At 46.7% G+C, this 18,698-nt stretch overlaps 1 protein-coding gene across 6 annotated transcripts; it reads right to left on the reverse strand.

Annotated features, from left to right (window-relative positions):
• Positions 1–6,440: 6,440 nt before the first annotated feature.
• On the reverse strand, positions 6,441–18,650 carry MRPL14 (mitochondrial ribosomal protein L14). 6 transcript variants are annotated; one of them, XM_087817409.1, is made up of 3 exons: positions 18,605–18,650; positions 8,998–9,089; positions 6,441–6,937 (listed from the first exon to the last, which is right to left on the reverse strand). In XM_087817409.1, exons 2-3 carry the CDS (start codon positions 9,066–9,068, stop codon positions 6,571–6,573), a joined length of 438 nt encoding a protein of 145 aa, XP_087673535.1. In that variant the 5' UTR covers positions 9,069–9,089; positions 18,605–18,650; the 3' UTR covers positions 6,441–6,570. The 6 variants fall into 6 exon arrangements, with proteins under 6 accessions (XP_087673535.1, XP_016068266.1, XP_016068269.1 ...); XM_016212780.2 differs by lacking the exon at positions 18,605–18,650 and adding an exon at positions 18,318–18,360; XM_016212783.2 differs by lacking the exon at positions 18,605–18,650 and adding an exon at positions 17,475–18,287.
• Between the last annotated feature and the right edge of the window lie 48 nt (positions 18,651–18,698).

Here is an 18,698-nt window from a genome sequence, read left to right on the forward strand (position 1 = left end):
AGGGGCTTCCTCAGCCCCCAAGTCTACACGGCCATAGTGAAGGGTCCAAATCATACCCGTTTTGTATTGAAATAAACTCAAGCCACAGGTGGGTGAGCTCTGCCATGCCCTTGCCCTTGGTGAGAAAGGTGCCCTAAGCATTCCCAACCACGTGTCACCAGAGGGAAATTCAAAGTACACACTCCTCGTAGTGGTTACTTAGAAAACACAAAGTTCTCCTTTCCCTTAAAAACTCACCACAAACTTGAAAAGAAGCAATTTATTAACTTGAAACTTACCACATACACCTACTATGTGCCAGATGTTCAGAACACGGAGTTAAAAGAAATATGAAAGTCACATTCCTAAACTGGAAGAAAAATACGACCCAAGCCCCGGCCACAGGGATGAGAGGGGTAGGGTGAAAGGCAGAGCCAGAGGGTGGAGTGGGGCAGCAGGTGCAGGCTCCCGCTCTCTGAACCATCTGATCCCCATTGGTCGGTGTAGAGCTACGAGCTCAGCAGACCCAGCCTGGGCCCTGACCAGGGGGAACACATTTCAAGCACAAGTTTGATTTCATCATCAGAACTTTTTTAAAGCAATAATTCCTTTTTATTACTTTTATTTTTCTAAAGCAATAACTCCTTTTTATTTCTTTTATCCCTAACATTATTTTGAAAACGTCAAACTTTAAAAAAGTAGAAAGAATGGTACAATCACCACATACTCATTTAGATTCATCAGTTGATGTTCTGCAGATACCATGACAATTCACTAAGTATTTCAGCAACCGGCCGATGTGGCTCATCTGGTTGGGCATTGTCCTGTGCACCAAAAAGTTGCTGGTTTGATTTTCAGTGGGGGGTGGGGTGGAGGAAGCAGCCTCACATCGATGTTTCTTTCTCTCTCCCTTTCCCTTCCTCTCTCTCTCAAAAAATCAATAAAACTATTTTTAAAAGACCTGGTCGGTGTGGTTCAATGGTTAGAGCACCAGCTCATGCATCAGAGTCATGAGTTCGATTCCTGGTCAAGGGCACTTACCTGGGTTGCAGGTTAGATCCACACCCTGGTCGGGGCACATGCAGGAGGCAACCAATCGATGTGTCTCTCTCGCATTGATGTCTGTCTGTCTGTCCCTCCCTCCTTCCTTCCCTTCCACTCTCTCTGAATCAATAGAAAAAATATCCTCAAGTGAAGATTAGCAAAAATAATAAAAAAACATAAATACATAATTTTATAAAGGGAATGGGTAAAACTAAAATTTTTATATGTAACAAAAGAAAGAAAAAACAGAGATAAACGGACTATGTCTCTGCAAGCAGTTATCTACCAGAAAGCAATTTAATTAAGTAAAAAGGAAAGCCTATGGGACAGACCTGCAGCAAAGGCTGTCAAAATAAATGGAGACCAACATAACTAATTCTCAATTGTTTGTATATTGTGGGGACCAGCCTGGAGAAACAAAATTCACAGACAACCCTAAAACCTCATTTCAAGCAAGGGTTTCATTCTTTTTCAACCAGAAAACCTTTAACCAGAGCTGGCAGCAAAATGACGAGTTAACTCAGTTGGCTAAGGACAGTGCCAGTGAGATAAGTGGACAAATGAGAGCCTGCTCCCTGGCCCATGGGTACCAGCCAGCAAGGGCACTGGGTTAGCCTGTGGGGATGGGGCAGCATAGCCCACTCCCAGCCCGGGAAGTCCACTGGAGGCCAGGCATGGCATCCCTTGAAAAGGCCAGCACGTGGGAGGGACAGCCTTCTCTCAAGGCCTCTCTTTCCCCTCCCTGCCCTCAGATGGGGGTACAAATCAGTGGGGAGCAGGACGGGTGGCTCTGATCAGTCCCAATTGACCAAGAGTTGACTCTATTTGCCATGTAAACATTTGGCCTAAAATCAACTGCCAATCAAGGTTTCATAATATCCAAGGGCATCCCAATTATTCAACAGCTCTTATGAAATTCTCAAAACAAAATAAGTTCAAATTAACGTTTATTTTTAAATGAAATACTTGACACCTGGTATACTTGGCACCTGGTATGTCTTATGAAATATTTGGCACCTGGTATGTCTTATGAGTAGCCCGTCATAACATCAAGCAAATGACAACAGATTATCCCTGTTCCTGAAACTGGCTGGAAACCACTGGCTTAAACATAGAGAAACTGCCTTGATGTTGAAAATTGAGAAGCAAACTTATTACCACTTGGACCCTAGGAAGCCCAAATAATTTGGAAAATTACTAATATTTGGCAAAACAATTCAGCAATTGTCTAAAATGCTGAGGGGAAGTGAACTGTGATCTATAGCCATACATCCTCCAGGTGGGAAAGAAGAGAAAACCCCTGAACGTTTTGTTAAAGGTTGAATTACCAAGTTAGAGGGAGGAAGCAAATGCAGCTGCTGGGGCAGATTTGAATTTCAGTGTAGTATTCCAGTATCATGCAATTTTCGTCAAAACCAAGAATTCTCAAAGAACATGAGAGAACATGAGAAGCCAAGACAGGCAATGAGAGGGTGGAGTAGGGAACCTAAGGAGGCTCTGTCAGGTGAGGCCGGAGAACCCCACTGGCCCCAACCAAGCCTGGGGACCTGCTCCCCTGCTGAGAGAGGAGCTCCCTCCTCACTGGGACGCAGGAGGAGACATGCCTCAGATGAATTCTGCCTAACAGTGAGCTCTCTCATTGCCCTCAGCCACCTTCACTAAAACAAAGCTGAGCTCCAGAGTCTCCGGAGGGAACTGCCTATCATCCAGGAAGTGGCCTGGCCACCCTTGCCAGAGGTGGCTGGCTTCTCAGTTTTTCCAGGAGTGTTGATGGTGACAGGATGATCTCGGCACATTCTTTGGCTGGGTCCCCAACTGCAGCCAAGGGCACGCCCTTCAAGGTGGCTGCACAAGGACTGCAGTCAGAGCCATACCTGATCTACTCCAGAGGCACCCCACTGCTGGGTCCCCTGAGCACCAGGCCTCCATGCAACCCCCAAAGGTGTGGCTTGCCCAAAGTAACACAAGTTAGCAGCACAGGCCCGACTAGAACCCAGGCCTCCCAACCACAACCACCAATCTGCAGCCCTTTCCACCACACTTCTTTGGAAGTGGTGTAGCAGAGGGATTCAAACCATGAGTGGGGCCAGACATTTTGGCAGATAGTTCAGCTGACACTGTGATGAAGTCTGTGAACCCAGAGAAAGGAGGCTCTCTGACCTGGCAGGGGCAGCTTCTTAACAGCACAGAAGGGAAAAAAACAAAAGCAAGTTTATACTTATAGGGAAACACAATCTGTGATTATAAATATTTTATGAGCAAAGAAAGCAGTACTGGCTGAGAGACTGGGGTGTGGAGGGTGGACAGCAAATTAGATCCCAGTTTGCAAAGTGATAGGGCAGCTGGAAAAGCAGTAACGCCGAGGCTATTCTGGGCTGTGTGCTGCGAGAGCCTGCGTCACAAATGGAGTGTGGGCTCTGGCCAGTGGCTTTGTGGAAACCATAGCCGTCCAGCGGTCAGCAAGAACACCTTGGGAGGAGTGGTGAGCCCACGGAAGACCAGAAGAGGGGGCAGCAAGGACAGTCACTTGAATGACTTGGATAAACCTGAGCACGTGAAAGGCGGGTGAAGGGATGCGGCTGAGCAGCCAGTTGCCTGCAAACTCGTGAAAGGATGAGTACACTTTCTGCTGACTAAGGATAAAGAAGTGAGCCTGACCGTAGAAAGCAAGTGACCAGCAAAGCTAGAAAGCAACTCAGGTCAAGTTGCCCCAGTCAGAGCAAAGGCCCAGCCACTGAGCAGATGGTGCCAGGCCAAGAATACCAATTCCACCTCTCCTTTACCTCAGGCTGGGGTCTCTTCCTACTGCAGCCTTTGGGAAGCAGCCCAGAAAACAGAAATTAAGAGCTTGCTGAGTACCAGCTGCTGCAGCTGAAGAGACACTCACCACTGGCAAAGCAGGCCTGGTCTGGGTGTGATTCCTCCTCTTTGGCCACAGTTGCTACTGTAGCAGAGCATGTCAGATTCTATTGGCCCTTCCAGAGGCCAGATGGAGAGGGATATTAGCTCCTAAAATACTTAGAGTTGCTCGGAATCGAGCTCAGTCAGAGGAGCCCTGGGGAGCAGTGCACTCCTCAACCAGGAAGACAGAAACTAAAAGCCTTTGTTCGTGTCCCTGCAGTCAGGGCTTAGCAGGTAAGAGGCTCCCAAGTGACCCACTGAACACGGGAGAATCAGATCATTCCCCCCTAAGATCACAGCCAGTGAGAACCAACTGAAGATGGAGAGGACTCATCAACAATAAAAGACTCCAGAACGTTGTGGGAAGACCTGAATTGGAAGTCAGGGGATCTGGCTTTGAGACTAGCCTTACCACCTATTAGTTGTAAGACCCTGAGAAATCAGTGTCTTCATCTAAAAAATGAGGCCACTGCCTATCAAACCTAGGGACTGGGGAACAAGAACATGCATCTACACACAAATGCTTTCAAAACAGATGCCAAGTGCTATTCCAATTCAAGAGATTATTTATATCCAGCTACCTACTTGACATCTGTTGGATGTCTCAAAGGCACATCCATTCAGATGCCCCCACCTACTCTTCCTCCCCCACTCTCAGGCCTCTCCTAGGGAAGCCCAGATCAGGGCTTGTCAGGACCAACCATACAGACAAGGAAGCCAGAAACCTAGGACTCATTCTTGGCATCCCCCTGTCATATTAACTCACTACCAAGCCCAACTCACTCTACCTCCTAAAGGCTTCTACCACCTTCTATCACCACCATCCTAGTCCAACATGTCATCCTCTTGCAGTCTCCAACAAGCCTGTGCCCATCCAGGCCCTCTCCGCAGAGCAAACATAACCATGTCTCCCCTCCCACCACCCCTGCCCTGCTTGCTAAATATGCTACAACAGTATCCCAAGGCCTCCAACAAGGAAACCTCTTTCCCGGGGGCTTATGAGGCCCTGCAGGGTTGGGCCCTGCTCCTTCCTCTTCCAGCCTCCCCCTCACCATGCTCACTCTGCTCTCTCTGCTCCAGCCACACCGGCTTTTCCTTTGGTCCCTGGTAGTTACCCCATTCCCTCCTACCACAGGGTTTATGCACATGCTCTTCCCTCTCCTCTCACCCAGCTTATGCCTATTCATTTATTTTTACTAAGGAATAAAGTACAGAAAGTGCATTAAAGTAAGTATATAGCTTCATAATTACAGATGTACACATTCATGTAACTCCCACCCAGATCCCGGTCTGGAGCAATTCAGCACCCATAGGGTTCCTCCTGCTCCTTTTCAGTCTACACTCCCCACTCCCAGGTAACCACTGTTTGGACTTCTAAGACAACACCTGTTCATGCTTCAGAATGAGGCTGATGCAACCCTCTCTCAGGAAGCTGCCTGAAAAAGTCTAATCCCTCTCACAGGCATTTGCTACACTGAAGGATCTGCATTTAAGTATTGTGATCTGTGTCGATTTCCCCTAAGATTCTGCGTGCTCCACAAGAGTAAGGGCCGTACCTGCTTATACTCACCTGTTTCCCAGTGCTTGCACATGCTCAGTAATAGCAGAAAATAGCTAATACCTGTCCAGTGCTTATTATTGCCAGGCACATACAGGCACTAACCCATTTAACTCTCCCATCAGCCCTGTCAAGCAGGTACCATTATTATGTCCCCACTTTACAGGTAAGGAAACTGAGGGACAGAGGAGTTTGATAACTTGCCCAAAGTCACTAAGTGTTAAGTGGTGGAGTCAGGATAAAAAACCCAGGCAGTCTGGCTACAAAGCATGAGTTCTTAATCATTATGCAACTCTGCTTCTCAGAGGCCACTGGAATATCTACTGAATTAGTGCCCAAGATATTTTGAATGAATAAATGAACTCATAAATGAGTTCATGAGGTTGCATCAAAGGAACCAAGAGAGACCTCAAACCTCCCCAGAGAGACTGATAAATAAATGGGAGATAAACTGTCATTGAATCAAAATGACAAGACCTACAAAAAACAAGGTCTAGTCTGTTTTCCCAACAATCAAGGAAGGAAGCTTTATGCTGCGGGCACGGAGGAGCGCTTTGGTCCCAAGCAGAGGGTACTCCACGGTAGAGAAAGGATTACTGTCTGGGTCCAGTCAAGAGCCTAAAGGCAACATCCCACTAGATTAAAGTCACTCTGCTCTTTTTCACGATAACCCAGTAATCTTCGTAACCATTTGATATCTCAAGCCCTCTGGCCCAGGAAGAGGATACTTGGGGGGGGGGGGTTGCCTGGTTAGAAGGGACAGATTCCATTGTGCATTTACAAATGGGCATTTGGTCCGTGCCTTCATTTTCCAGAGCTTGATGCTCCTGGAGGAGCTCCTAGGCTGCTCCATGCAAAACCTGCCGTCTTGTATGGGCAGACATGGGCTGGCCACCTTTTAACTGCTTCAGAGCCATTTACCTCACAACCATACTCCAGAAAGCTCAGTAAGAAAACATATGTGAAAATGTTTATTTCTCACAGGACACTGTTCCCCAGCCATGGGACGCCCAGCTCATCAGCATGGGCTCGGTTTTTGGAACTGCTCCATTCATGAGCCCCACTGCAGCCGGCAGCCTGGGCTCTGCTCACACAAAGTTCTGAGCAATGGCCAGCACCTTGGAAAACTCGCCTTCCCTCTGGCGCAGGCTGGTGGGGATGGGTGTCTTAATTCGGGTCCCCACAGGGTTCCCATTGTCCTCAATGAGGACCACATTATTGGAGTCGAATCTGGGGGTCATCCGAGGACCAGGCATGCGATGCCCTACGATAAGCGCCTTTTTCTTCTGTCCCTTGATGGCCAGCAGGATCCGGTCACCCACCTTGCCCACCCCATTCTTGTTATAGACGTGGATGCAACGAGGAGGCCGGTGGTATGGGGTGTTCCCCAGAGCACTGTTGTCCACCACACGTACCCGAGTCATCTTCTGAATTGCACTGAGGGTCCCGGTGGTGCTGGTGGGAAAGAAAAAGTCTGAGGTCTGTATCTCTCCTGGACAAGGTGCAGAGGCCTCTGCAAGGGCCAGGCTTGGGAGAGAGCACATGTTAGCAACAACATGCTGCACAGAGGACACCCAGGGCTCTGACAGAGAGGCAGGTGCTTCTGAGGACTTCTCTGTACCCAAAACAGTCTCCACACAGACAAAACCTTCTGCTACCAGGTCAAGATCTTGACTTGGATGGGTTTTAAAGAGAACCCGATTTTCTGTTAAAGAAACTTCATGGCAGCCTTAATTTAAAGCCTCTGATTTCCAAAAGGACTCCGAGTATTAAGGGAATATCTTATGGGCCAGGCCTCACCTACTGCCTTGCCTGCAAAACCTGCTCCCCCAGAATATACTGATTCCCAAATTTTCTCATCTATATGTTGCTGGGAACCAAAAGATATGCATGAGCAGGTTGCTACGGGAGTCCTTGGCACAGCCCAGCAGAAACTGAAAATACGTCAAGGTGACAATCTTCCATTTCAATGCATTTTTCCCCACTAGAAAGAAATCTGTTTTACTTTTTTGATTTTATTTTTAGAAATTTGTTTTTAAATGGGTACCTATTAAAGGCAGATAAGCTATTATTAAGTAATCTGATGACAGTGGGATTTCTATGTTCTCGATGCTGGCACCTTAAGTGCAGATGTTCTCCAGGGTAATCCCAGTTCCTCTCCTTTCCTTCTACCAGCCCACTCTGGGCAATTTTATCTATTCCCATTGCTTACTACTAGTAAATTCTAGCTCCAGCCCCACCTATCTCTTGTACTCTAGTCCTATATTTCCACTCTAAACTCACAACACGTCCTACAGATACTGCAAACTCAGGAGGTCCCACACTGACCTCGCTGCCTCCCCTTGCAATTCTCCTCCTGCGGCTGCATTTCATATCAAGATAATGGCTTCTCCAGAAGCTCCCATAGCAAGCCGCACACCCCTCTCCATCAACATCCACCTCTGCCAAGTCCTACTGACACTAACCCCTAAGCATCTCTGCCCTCTCCCTCCACCCCATCAGCACTTCCTGAATTCAGCAGCTCTCTCTCTTACATCAAGATTATTGCATTAGTGTCCGAGCTGGTTCCCAGCGCATCTCACTCTGCCCAACAAGAGCTCTTTTTAGAATATAAAACGAGGCCACTCCCCTGCTTAGAAGTGTTCAATAGTTCTCCACTCTCTACACTGTCAACAGCCTGGTCCCAATTTACCTGCCTTCTGAGGTCCATCATCTCCTACCACGCACACACCTGCTCCGCGTCCCAGTGGCCAGGAAGCCCTGGAGCGCTCTAAGCTCACCACCCTCGCAGCCTCTCCCCTTCTGGGAAGGCCGCCTCCACTCTCCTTTCCCCCCCTCCTCCTCCATTAGCAGCTCCGGTCTCAGGCCTTCCCAGCACCATACAAACCTCTATTATTATACTTGTCACATTTTCTTAGAATTACTTGTTTCCAAGTTTGCTCCCATGGCCAACTGTGAGAACTCTTTCAGGGCAGGAAGCAACGCTTATTCGTCTCTCTCTGACCAACCCCAGACACAGTGCTCAGTAAATGCTTGTGAAAGGAGTGCGCAAACAGGGCCAAAAGGCATGTTTGCCAACAGGAATGCAGCCCATGCTCTCCCCCTGGTTTAGCATCTAGAAGGAGGGAAGGTTGTCACACTCCTATCATGCTTGAGTTTTTGGTAGTAAGTAACTTTTAAAAAATAATTCCATTTTTAAAAGAGAAGGTTGTAATGCACTGGGGGAATCATAGGGTCAAGATTTATCAGATTCACTAAAGTCTGGCAAGGACTGAAAAGCTTCATCTTCCACCAAGTGCCATTCCCGATCCTGCCTCTAACAGCACTGTCATCTCCTTATCTCTGCCCCTCACCTGCCTTCACCAAGCCCCAGCTCAGTCTGATTTCTTCAGTCTCCCTGACCCCAAGACCACCTCCCTGAGTTTCCACCCCCATTCTAGTCACCATAACACCCAGCCCTGATGAGAGGTTTACTCAATGATGCAGCTTTGAGAAAAGTTACTGGGAAAAATTACCTGAAACAGCGCTGGCTGAATGCTCTGCTTACATGGGTAAAAGGACCCCTTAGCCCAGTAAAGAAAGCCATGGGATCCCAAGAGAGCAAATCCTGCAGAAAAAGAAAGGGAAAGGATTATTTTTAAGTCAGTGTCCTTACTCAGAGCCAGTTTTTGTTGTTTTTTACTAAAAGATTGCTGGGGACTTGTGTGGGAGATGGCACGTCCAGCACAAGATCATTAGTCACTAAATATAAATCTTAGTGGTTAAAAGATACGCAGATGATTAGCTAGAACTCCAGCTACAATTTTGTTGATTCATATTCTAACTGGGATCAGAGAGCAGGGATGGCCCACAGCAGTTCCCACAAGAAGGACAATAGCACAGAGAGTGACTTCACCATCACATCACTTCCACGGTCCCTAGTACACACCCAGCCAGCGACCACTTTCCAAGTCCTCCACAGAGGAAAATCTGTACACTATTGCCCTGTTGACACTCATGGCCTCCTGAAACCAGAACTTTTAGTCCCTGAAAGAAAGCAGATTATCTGAGCAACTGCCCAGGTTGTCTGTCACCACATCACCTTTCCCCCAAATGTGAAAGCCGGAACACCTCAACAGCTCAAGGCTAGGGAAGCAGAGCCAAACGATGCCCTTGCCAAGTCACTGACCAAAGTCTCTATTTGGGTCAGTCTCCCAAACAACATTATAACACAAAAACTACCTGCCCCATACTGCAGCTAAAAGGAGGGTTTGGAAGAGCAAGTTGGAGGTAAAAGAGCAAACCCTGACCCAGCTTGCAGAACCTCAACCCACTGGCTCCCTAGGACCAACAACATGACAATCATGGAACACCTGGGCATCAGGTAGGGGCGTGTTTAAGGAAAACCTACAGCCAGCCAGTATTTCCAACTGCAAAACATGCCTGGTCTTCCCTCCAAATGCTTGGCTGCAGAGAGCCTCATTCGAGTGCTCTGGGGAAAAAGGTCTCTACCACTGCAGTATTTACATATACAGGTCTGACTTGCCCAAGTTCAAAGCACCTCAGATAAGATTTTATTTCATAAAGATGAGGGAAACCCCACTATTTACCTCCACAGAATATACAGACAATTCAGAAATGCTTTTAAACTATAATTTAGCCTCAAATCACAAGCTTACTTTCCAATGTTTTCCTTATGACAACCCAGTAAGCACTGGCCAAAAGAGAATTATAGTCGGAAAATTAAATGCAAAAGGAGTCAGCTACCTTACAGAACTACTAGCATCTGACACACAGAATTGAGAACTATTACATGAGGCAAGCTTTACCTTGATAGCTAGGTAACCCTGCAGAAGGACTAGCTTTGGTTTCCCCATCTGTAACACAGGGTTCCCCACCTGTATCACATACTCACAGTGGTGATGATGCAAGCCGTTCAAAGCACAGAGCACAATGTCTGGCACTCAGTACCTGTTAGCTGTCTTCATCATCATCATCATCATGTCACATCTCATTTCAAAGATTAGGAAACTGAGATACAGAGAGCTGAAGTGACTTGTGTAAAGCCCACAGCTAGCCAACGGCAGCAGCAGAACCAGAAGTGAACCCAGCTTCCGTCCAAGATTCTTTTTATTACACCCTACAGCCTTACTCTACCATACAAAACTCACTTCACACGAGGAAGCTCAGGATAAGCAGCAGCTCTAAGGGTAATCTGGTCTTTTTCTGTTTCCTTTATGAAAACTTAGTTATTACAATGTATCAGGCACTAGACTAAATACTTTACATTATCATCTCATTTAAACCTCACAAAACTCTACGAAATGGGCACTATCATTAACCTTATTTTATACATGAGGAAATGAAGCTCAGAGAGGTTAGATAATGTGGCCAAGATCACACAGCTAGGAGTGACAAAGCTGTAACTTGAACCCAAGTAGTTGGTTTCCTGAACCCATGCTCTTAGTCAACAGAGTTAATTAACATGGTAACTTTAATTTAAATATTAACATTTTTCCAACTGTTAAATCATCCTGGTTTCATCAAGAATAGTGACACTGCAGGCACATTTTACTCAAACCCAACTCAACGCTTGCTGAATCTACTGAAATGTAGACGAACACCAGGTGAAAATTACTCACTTTAGTCCAATTTAAGTTTCGAAGGCAATTTGAGGTGTCAGTGGCAAGAAGCGCTCCATACTTGAGTAATAACTGAAAACTGGCTTTAAAAAACACACAACACACACCATAGCTCTGAAAAGCAGTTCTTCTGGTCCAGGCTGCAGTTAACTCCAATCTCAGCCAAGCTTTCCCATCTGATGCTGGCGGGCACTTGCTCTGCCTCCCTGAGAGAGAGGAGGCTCCTCATCTCCCCCACAGAACCCTCAAGATTAGCCCAGCACCACCCACACTTCCTCTTATGAGGAGACACCCAGCCTCTTCACACCACTCTGCTTCCTCAATAACACTTATGTTAGTCCAAGAACTGCAGAAGTGCTGGGGGCTTTCCAGAACATTCCTGACTTGGGTATAACAAACCCCATCATTCAAGGTGCCTCCCTAAACTCTTCAGGGCAGTCTGTAAACAAATTCAAACCAAGGCCTCTCAGTGCCTTGCTCACAGACCCCTGGCCTACGCCCATCTCTACCCAGCTAAGTCTGAGCCGGCTCCAAGTGCACCTCCTCCATGAAGCCTTGTGTAAAACCACAGCATCAGATGCTACCCCTCCTGAGCACCAAGGACATCTGAGCGTCCCATGCCAAAGGAACTCTCATTGCTCTAACTTTCACAATCCAAACACAAACACTGAATAAGTTTAGATACTGTTTTTGAAATAAAGTTGATATCCCTTAACATTCTAGTTCTTGCTACTCACTATCTCAAACTCAGAAACAACAGAAATCTGATAACCTGGCATCTGAATTCATTGCAGGAATTCAGGGATCACACAGACTCAGGTCATGAGGGTTACTTATATTGTCTTCAAACACAAGAGTAACACACTCCCGTCTCCAGGGAGCACTTATGATTTCATAAGAAAGGTCCCGATTCAAAGACTTCTCCAGAGCTCTTGGTAACCTAATAATGATCTTCAAACCCAAAGGACTTAAGACACCAAATGGACAATAGTAAACCTTCCTTTGAACTTGAAAGACCAAAGGAACCAAATATATTCACTTATTGCATATATATCCCTTATTCCTAAAAAAAAAAAAGTATGTGGTCCCCTCCACTCCCACCCCAGCAAAAGACCTCAGCAGGTCCTCAGGGATTAGCAGTGCAATAAACACTTGTTGAATAAAATAAATGAAGTAGCCAATGAAAAGACATCTCCACTCAGAGCTCCAGACACACTGTAGAGCTCTTATCTGTCTATAAGGAACCAGGACATCACATGCAAACATGCTTTATGACAGGGGTGGGGAACATCAGGCCCAAGGACCATATACAGCCTGAGAAATCATTTGGTCTGGCCCTGCCAACGCAACCGCAAGCAGGACTAGAAATTCAATAAATCTGGAGCTTTTTTCATGCCTAATTTTATTTTATTTTTTTACATCTTTATTGATTTCAGAGAGAGGAAGGGAGAGGGAGAGAAAGAGATAGAAACATCAATGATGAGAGAGTCATTGATCGAGCCCGCAACCTGGGCATGTGCCCTGACCGGGAATCGAACCCCGATCCCCTGGATCCTAGGTCGACACTCAACCGCTGAGCCACGCTAATTTTAAAGTTGATAATTTGTATGGCCCTCAAATGATGTTATAAATACCCAAATGGCCCTTGGCAGAAAAAAGGGTCCCACTTCTGCTTTAGGAGAACCATGGTGCTGTCTGTGGGAGGATTAGTCCATGCTACGTTTACAGGCCCCTGGGATCATCTCCCAGGCCTGCTGCCTACACTGCCCACTGTGGAAAAACACCTCATCCTACCACTAAATAACTGGTTTGAATCAGGTAAGAATGGAGGCAGCAATTCACTTCAAAGCAACTTTGATTGGCCTTGATGTTATTTCCTAACACAAATCCTTCCTGTAGACACAGGCCCTGATTCACTTCAGATGTAGTCTATATATAATGCTTTGTTTCAACACTGAGTCTTATGCTTGCATGGAAAATAACCCCAATGATATTTCCTCCTCTACAACACTCTCGTTCAGAGGAGGCCAGGTGTTCAGAAGACTCCAGTGCCAGAGATAGCTTTTCATGTCACTTTTTGGTGAACACTGAGTATTGCCCTTCAGGTTTAGACTATGAATCACAACCTCTCCAGAAGGGGGAAGGGGAGGGGAGGAGGAGGGGAGGTGAGGGCAAAGGGAGAGCAGGAAGAAGGCAGAGAAGGAAAGAAGGAAATAAAGAAAAAAGGAGGGGAGGGGAGGGGAGGGGAGGGGAGGGGAGGGGAGGGGAGGGGAGGGGAGGGGAGGGGAGGGGAGGGGAGGGGAGGGGAGGGGAGGGGAGGGGAGGGGAGGGGAGGGGAGGGGAGGGGAGGGGAGGGGAGGAGGGAGGGTGGATAAACTACTTACAATCCAGGAGCCCTGTGCATTTTCCACCCTGGTTTAATTTTAAGATCTCCCTTTCTCTATGGAAGCCACGGAGGAGTGAACTTTTCAGGTACACATAGGTGAGTTTTTCACTTGGCATCAACTTATAGGTTCCATTGGAAGGGCGCTCAGTGAGGGCAGGGCTGTGCCTGCCTGCCTGCCCTGTACAATGCTACACACTCAGGACCCAGAACAGTGCCTGGCACACAAATGCAGCTCAGTGAGTATCTGTTAAGTGAATACAATTACTCTGCAATTGCAGTTTATCCCCAGCTCCAGAAGGCTCTGTGGTGGGGTATCAGTGGTCTTTCTTGTGCCTTTTTCCCAGGCTCCCAGTAACTTGGGGGAGCCTCCTACCCACCGAGAGCTCATTTTTAACTAATTTTAATACACAGAGATTGAGCTAAAAAAAACAAACACAAAGGCCTATACCTCGGATGCTTTGTGGAAAACTGTAAAGCACCATTACTTGAGGATCATTAACTTGAGGATCGTGGAAATGCACTTGGTATCACAGACCTATATGTAATTATACATGTTTCCACGTGAATAATTTCCATCTTTAGGTGAGGCATGTTACATACATTTCAAAGGCCTTTCAACAGGAATGGGCTCTACAGAAAAAAGACTAAACAAATAAAAGTTCCGCAATCATAAAGGAGTGCTTAAAGGAGATCATGTTACTAAGTAACAGTGCAGAAAAGAAACACTAAGAGAAATCAAATGCAACAAGCAGCCACAAAGAGGACAAACTCCACAAGCCTGAGGATGCAAAAGTCCTTAGCTAAAGCAGGGAAAAGCAGAGGCCTGGAAGCTTCAAGGAATCAAGAAAAAGAAAGCCCAGGACCCTACCATCTCCTGCAGGTTTCACCCCAATTATTCTGGACCAACAAGTACTCTCATTTGTTGCTTAAAAACTCATTCCTGTTTTGTTGTCCAACATCCTCTTTCATGAATCTTTTTTTAACCTCACACAAGTATAACATGTTACAATTCTCAAAGTACTTTCACACAGATCACTTTCTTGGATGATTTCATACCTGAGCACCCAATGGAAACACAAAGACAAATAACAAAGAGCAACAATCTGCAGGGGACTGAATCAGCTAAGGATTCTGAATGGTTCTGGGGGCTCAATAGTGTAAGTACCATTCTGCGGACTAGAAATGAAGTCTGAAATACTAAGCACCTTGTTGACTTGTCCAAGATTAGAAGGTTGTTTCCATTACACCCTGCACAATACCTGCACAGCTAAGATGCTGCTTTAACTACTAATAAAGTTCATGGAAGAAAACACACCCCACACAGGGCAAGGACTCATTCTTCTCTATCAAGGCTGTCACATAATCTCTAAAAACACAGGAATTAAAAAGCTGTCTTTTCGATAAACATCTGCACTACACCCAGCACAGCCTAGGACAAAAGCTAAAACTGACCTGATTGACCTGCCAAAGTGAGTCTTCAAAGTGTCATTATTAATAAGCAAAGTACCCCTCAATAGCACGATGAGCTGTTTCTGCCTGGGCTGCCACTGAGGACCCCATTTCTCAATTTGATTTCACAAAAAAAAATGTTTCCAGGGCTCTTGTCCTGTATTTATTTATTCACTTCTCCCCACCTTGTCACAAAAGTACTTAAAGCTGTGGTTCTAAAATATACCTGACAATTCTCAATTATTCAGGCTGGTTTTTCAATGTGTAGATTTTATCTTATTCTGGCTTTGTTCCCCCTTGATCCCCACTTCATAAGTATGCAAACATCTATAGTCCAGAAATAAGTTTGTAATAATCAATACGGTCAAACTCAGAGAAAGTGCACAAAGCAAAGTTCAGTTCTACTTAATCATGTACGTATTTCCTTCCTATTACCACCTTTAGTGGGCCAGTGGCAAGGAGCCAGGTTCATGGAGCTGGGAAGATGGGCAGTGACGGAAAGGAAAAGCCTAGGGGAGTCCTTGGACTCAAACAGGAAATGCTGCTGATAGAAAGTGAATCTCCTCCACCCCACCCTCCCCTCTTCCGCTAAGTCTGTGACCTTGGAATCAACTTTTCCAGGCCTCAGTGACTCCCTGCCAAGCAAGGGTAATTGGGAAGAGCAAAGAGGCATGGACATGAACGTGCTTTAGCTTCATTCATGTAAGTGATCATTTTTAAGTGGAGAATTCCTTTCTGAATTAACCAGTAGGGACTAGGTGTGCAGGGTAAGCAGTTTGTTTCCAGGGAGAACAGCCTCACTCCCTGATTCTCAGGGCAGCACTATTGGCCTCTTTAAGATCACTCAGTCCTAAAAGTGTTTTTCAGCTTACAGGAGACATGAAAAAGTGCTCCCTCTCTTTTCTAGGGACATAGATGATTTTTTTTTAAAGTTTTTGACAGGGACACTTTCTCACTCTGAGTTGTTTCACTAGTGAAGAATAATTATGCAACCTAGTGCCTTTCTTAATAAGAGAGCATATTACCTGACCCAGAGCAACATTTCTGGGATCTAAATCACAGTTCTCTCTCACATGCTGGTTGTTACTGTTAACACACATGTAAAATCGCACCAGGGTAAGCTACAACCCAGAACAAACCATCAGCCTTTAAAAAGGCTAAATCATAACCTGGTTTTTGAGACCCTCCTAAGCTCCCACACAGCCATAAAAACTAAACAACAGGGAAATCCACCTAAGGTGGGTCCAACTGTCATAACCCCCAAGACAGGAGTGGGGCAAGATAGGCTTTAGGAACTCTTGCATCATCTAAGATCCTAGTTGCTAAGGAGAGCCTAACTAATCATGTTCACTGTCCATGAGAGTACCTCCTGAAAAATGGACTCCAGAAATTATTTTTACCTTTCATATTCAGGGTCAGTAATGAAACATTTGGTGACTGTTCCTTCATGGATTCCACAATGCACTTAATTCTATTCTCATTTCAGGCTTTCCGAAATGTCCCCTCTTCTCTCTGTCTGTTAACATGTGGTGACCCTAGTTAGTCGCTGGCAGAAATAGATCAGGAATCCACATATTCAGATTAATAATATTAGTAAAAATAATAATACATAATAAATGCCTTCCGTGATCCTCACAGGTCCAAAAAAAACCAGATAAGTATGCCTCCATTTCCACTTTCCAGATATCCACCTCAAGTGCTATTTGGCAATGGTTCATGGCAGCTTTACAACCATAAAATCAACTTAATATGTAAAAAAGTTTCATAGGAAATATACATCCAAGAAGCTCAAAGGGTAAAATGGACAATTCTATCCAAGGGGGAAAAAAACCAAAAAAACAAATAACTAGAGTAGATGCCTTTTCATCTAAACTGCTTGCTCCTTCCCAAAACAACTCCAAGAATCTAAACCTACAGCCCGGCGGGGCGTGGCTCAGTGGTTGAGCATCAACCTAGGATCAAGGAGATCGTGGTTCGATCCCCAGTCAGGGCACATGCACAGATTGCAGGCTCGATCCCCAGTCGGCGGGGCCATGCTGGAGGCAGCTGATCAATGATGACTCTCTCATCATTGATGTGTCTCTCTCTCCCTCTCCCTTCCTCTCTCTGAAATCAATAAAGATATATTTTTAAAAAAAGAATCTAAACCTACAAAGATAGCTTCACCCCATCACTGGTCTGTTCTCTACATGTAGGCCAGCCTACTTCCTACCCCTCCAACAAAATTCTGTTTTTCAATTGCACACATTTCCAATGACTGAAGAGTGGCTGTTTTTCTTCTTGGGCAGTATCCTCCTGAAGAAAGAGACCCACTCTGTTCTATACTGTATGTTCCTGGTATGCTAACTACATCCTTGAGGATGGTTTTAAATTAGTGAAAACTCAAGTTAAGAAAGGCAAGAAGGCAAACAGGAGGCCAATATGTTTCAACCTTTTCTGTTACACACAGAAAGAAACATTGTCTAACATCTCTTAATAGGGCTCAGGCATGTGTGTACACCTGAAACAAGTGTCAAGAAACAATACTCACCCTTACCAAGTAAAATGCGCTCTGATATCTTCTATTTCTTTTTTTTCTTTTTTTTAATGATGGTCGTGATCCACTAAACTGATTTCCAACTAACCAATGGGACTCAGTTTAAGTGGGAGTTCAATTTGAACTGCAATAGGTCAAACCTGATAGCCTCATTCCACAAGTTACTAATGAACCCTTTAAAAAGCCAGCAGCCCACAGAGGCACTGACATCCCACAAGTACCAGACACACCCAGGTAGGCAGTGCCCTGCCCCTGTCCAGCAGCCCAGGTTTAAGCATCTCCCAACCTCCCAGCTTTTCCCAATAACCCAAAATGACTCTATCATGGGCCCTTCTGTTAACCTCTTTATAAATTCAGTCCATTCAATCTCCTAGGGTGGCAAAGGTGAAAAGCAATACTTCTCTTTTTGTCCCTAAACCAACCCCCTTCAACACTGAAGGGAAGAGAACCTTCCAGGGACCCAAAATTAAATGAGCAGGCTGGTCCCCCGTGCCTCTGTGTGTGGGTGATGTCCTCCCAGCCCCGGGTATGCACATGCGCGGCGCGCCCGCACGCACCGTGGATCTCGGTCTCCCTCCCAGTCTAATCCCCGGCAGATGCTGCCGCCGATGAAATGAGAAACCAGGGAAGCCCCTGGAGGCGGGAAGCACTCATCCGCACGACAGTGAAAGCAGCGGACTCACTCTCCACACCACAAAAGCGCCTGACAAGCGAGTCACAAAGTCATCTCCAGATCCACACCGGGAAGGGGGGGAGGGCAAGCGAAGCAGACAAACTCGAGGAGCCGCGCTAGAGTGACCGGCCGAGGACACCCCGCGAAGGCCTGACCGCAGCCGCCCCTACCTCGGCGGGCCCCAAGTCCCTGGGAAGGCAGGTGAGCGCCGGCCGGGGGCGCGGGACGCCGAGGCCGAGGGAGCCCCGCCGCTCTCGGGGGCGGGAACGAGGAGGGAGGAGGGTCCGCGTCAGAGGCTTCCCCTCCCCTCCCCCGCCCGCGTCCCAAAGGGCCCGCTCCGGCCTTTCCTCGCTCCCCCTCCCCCGGGAATCGCGCCTCCCCTACCGCAGGCAAGAAAAGCAGAGAGGAGGTAAAGAGTTAGGAGCAGGACGCCCCCGCCCCCGCCCCCGCGCCATACCGCTCTCGCAGCCCGGGAATATCCCGCCGCGGGCCCCACAGGCCAAGCGCCGCCTCCCCTCGCACCCCACGCCGCCTCTCTCTCTGCGCCTGCG

This window comes from Miniopterus natalensis, chromosome 5, assembly GCF_054644295.1.
Source record: "Miniopterus natalensis isolate mMinNat1 chromosome 5, mMinNat1.hap1, whole genome shotgun sequence".
NCBI classification, from domain to species: Eukaryota; Metazoa; Chordata; class Mammalia; order Chiroptera; family Miniopteridae; genus Miniopterus; species Miniopterus natalensis.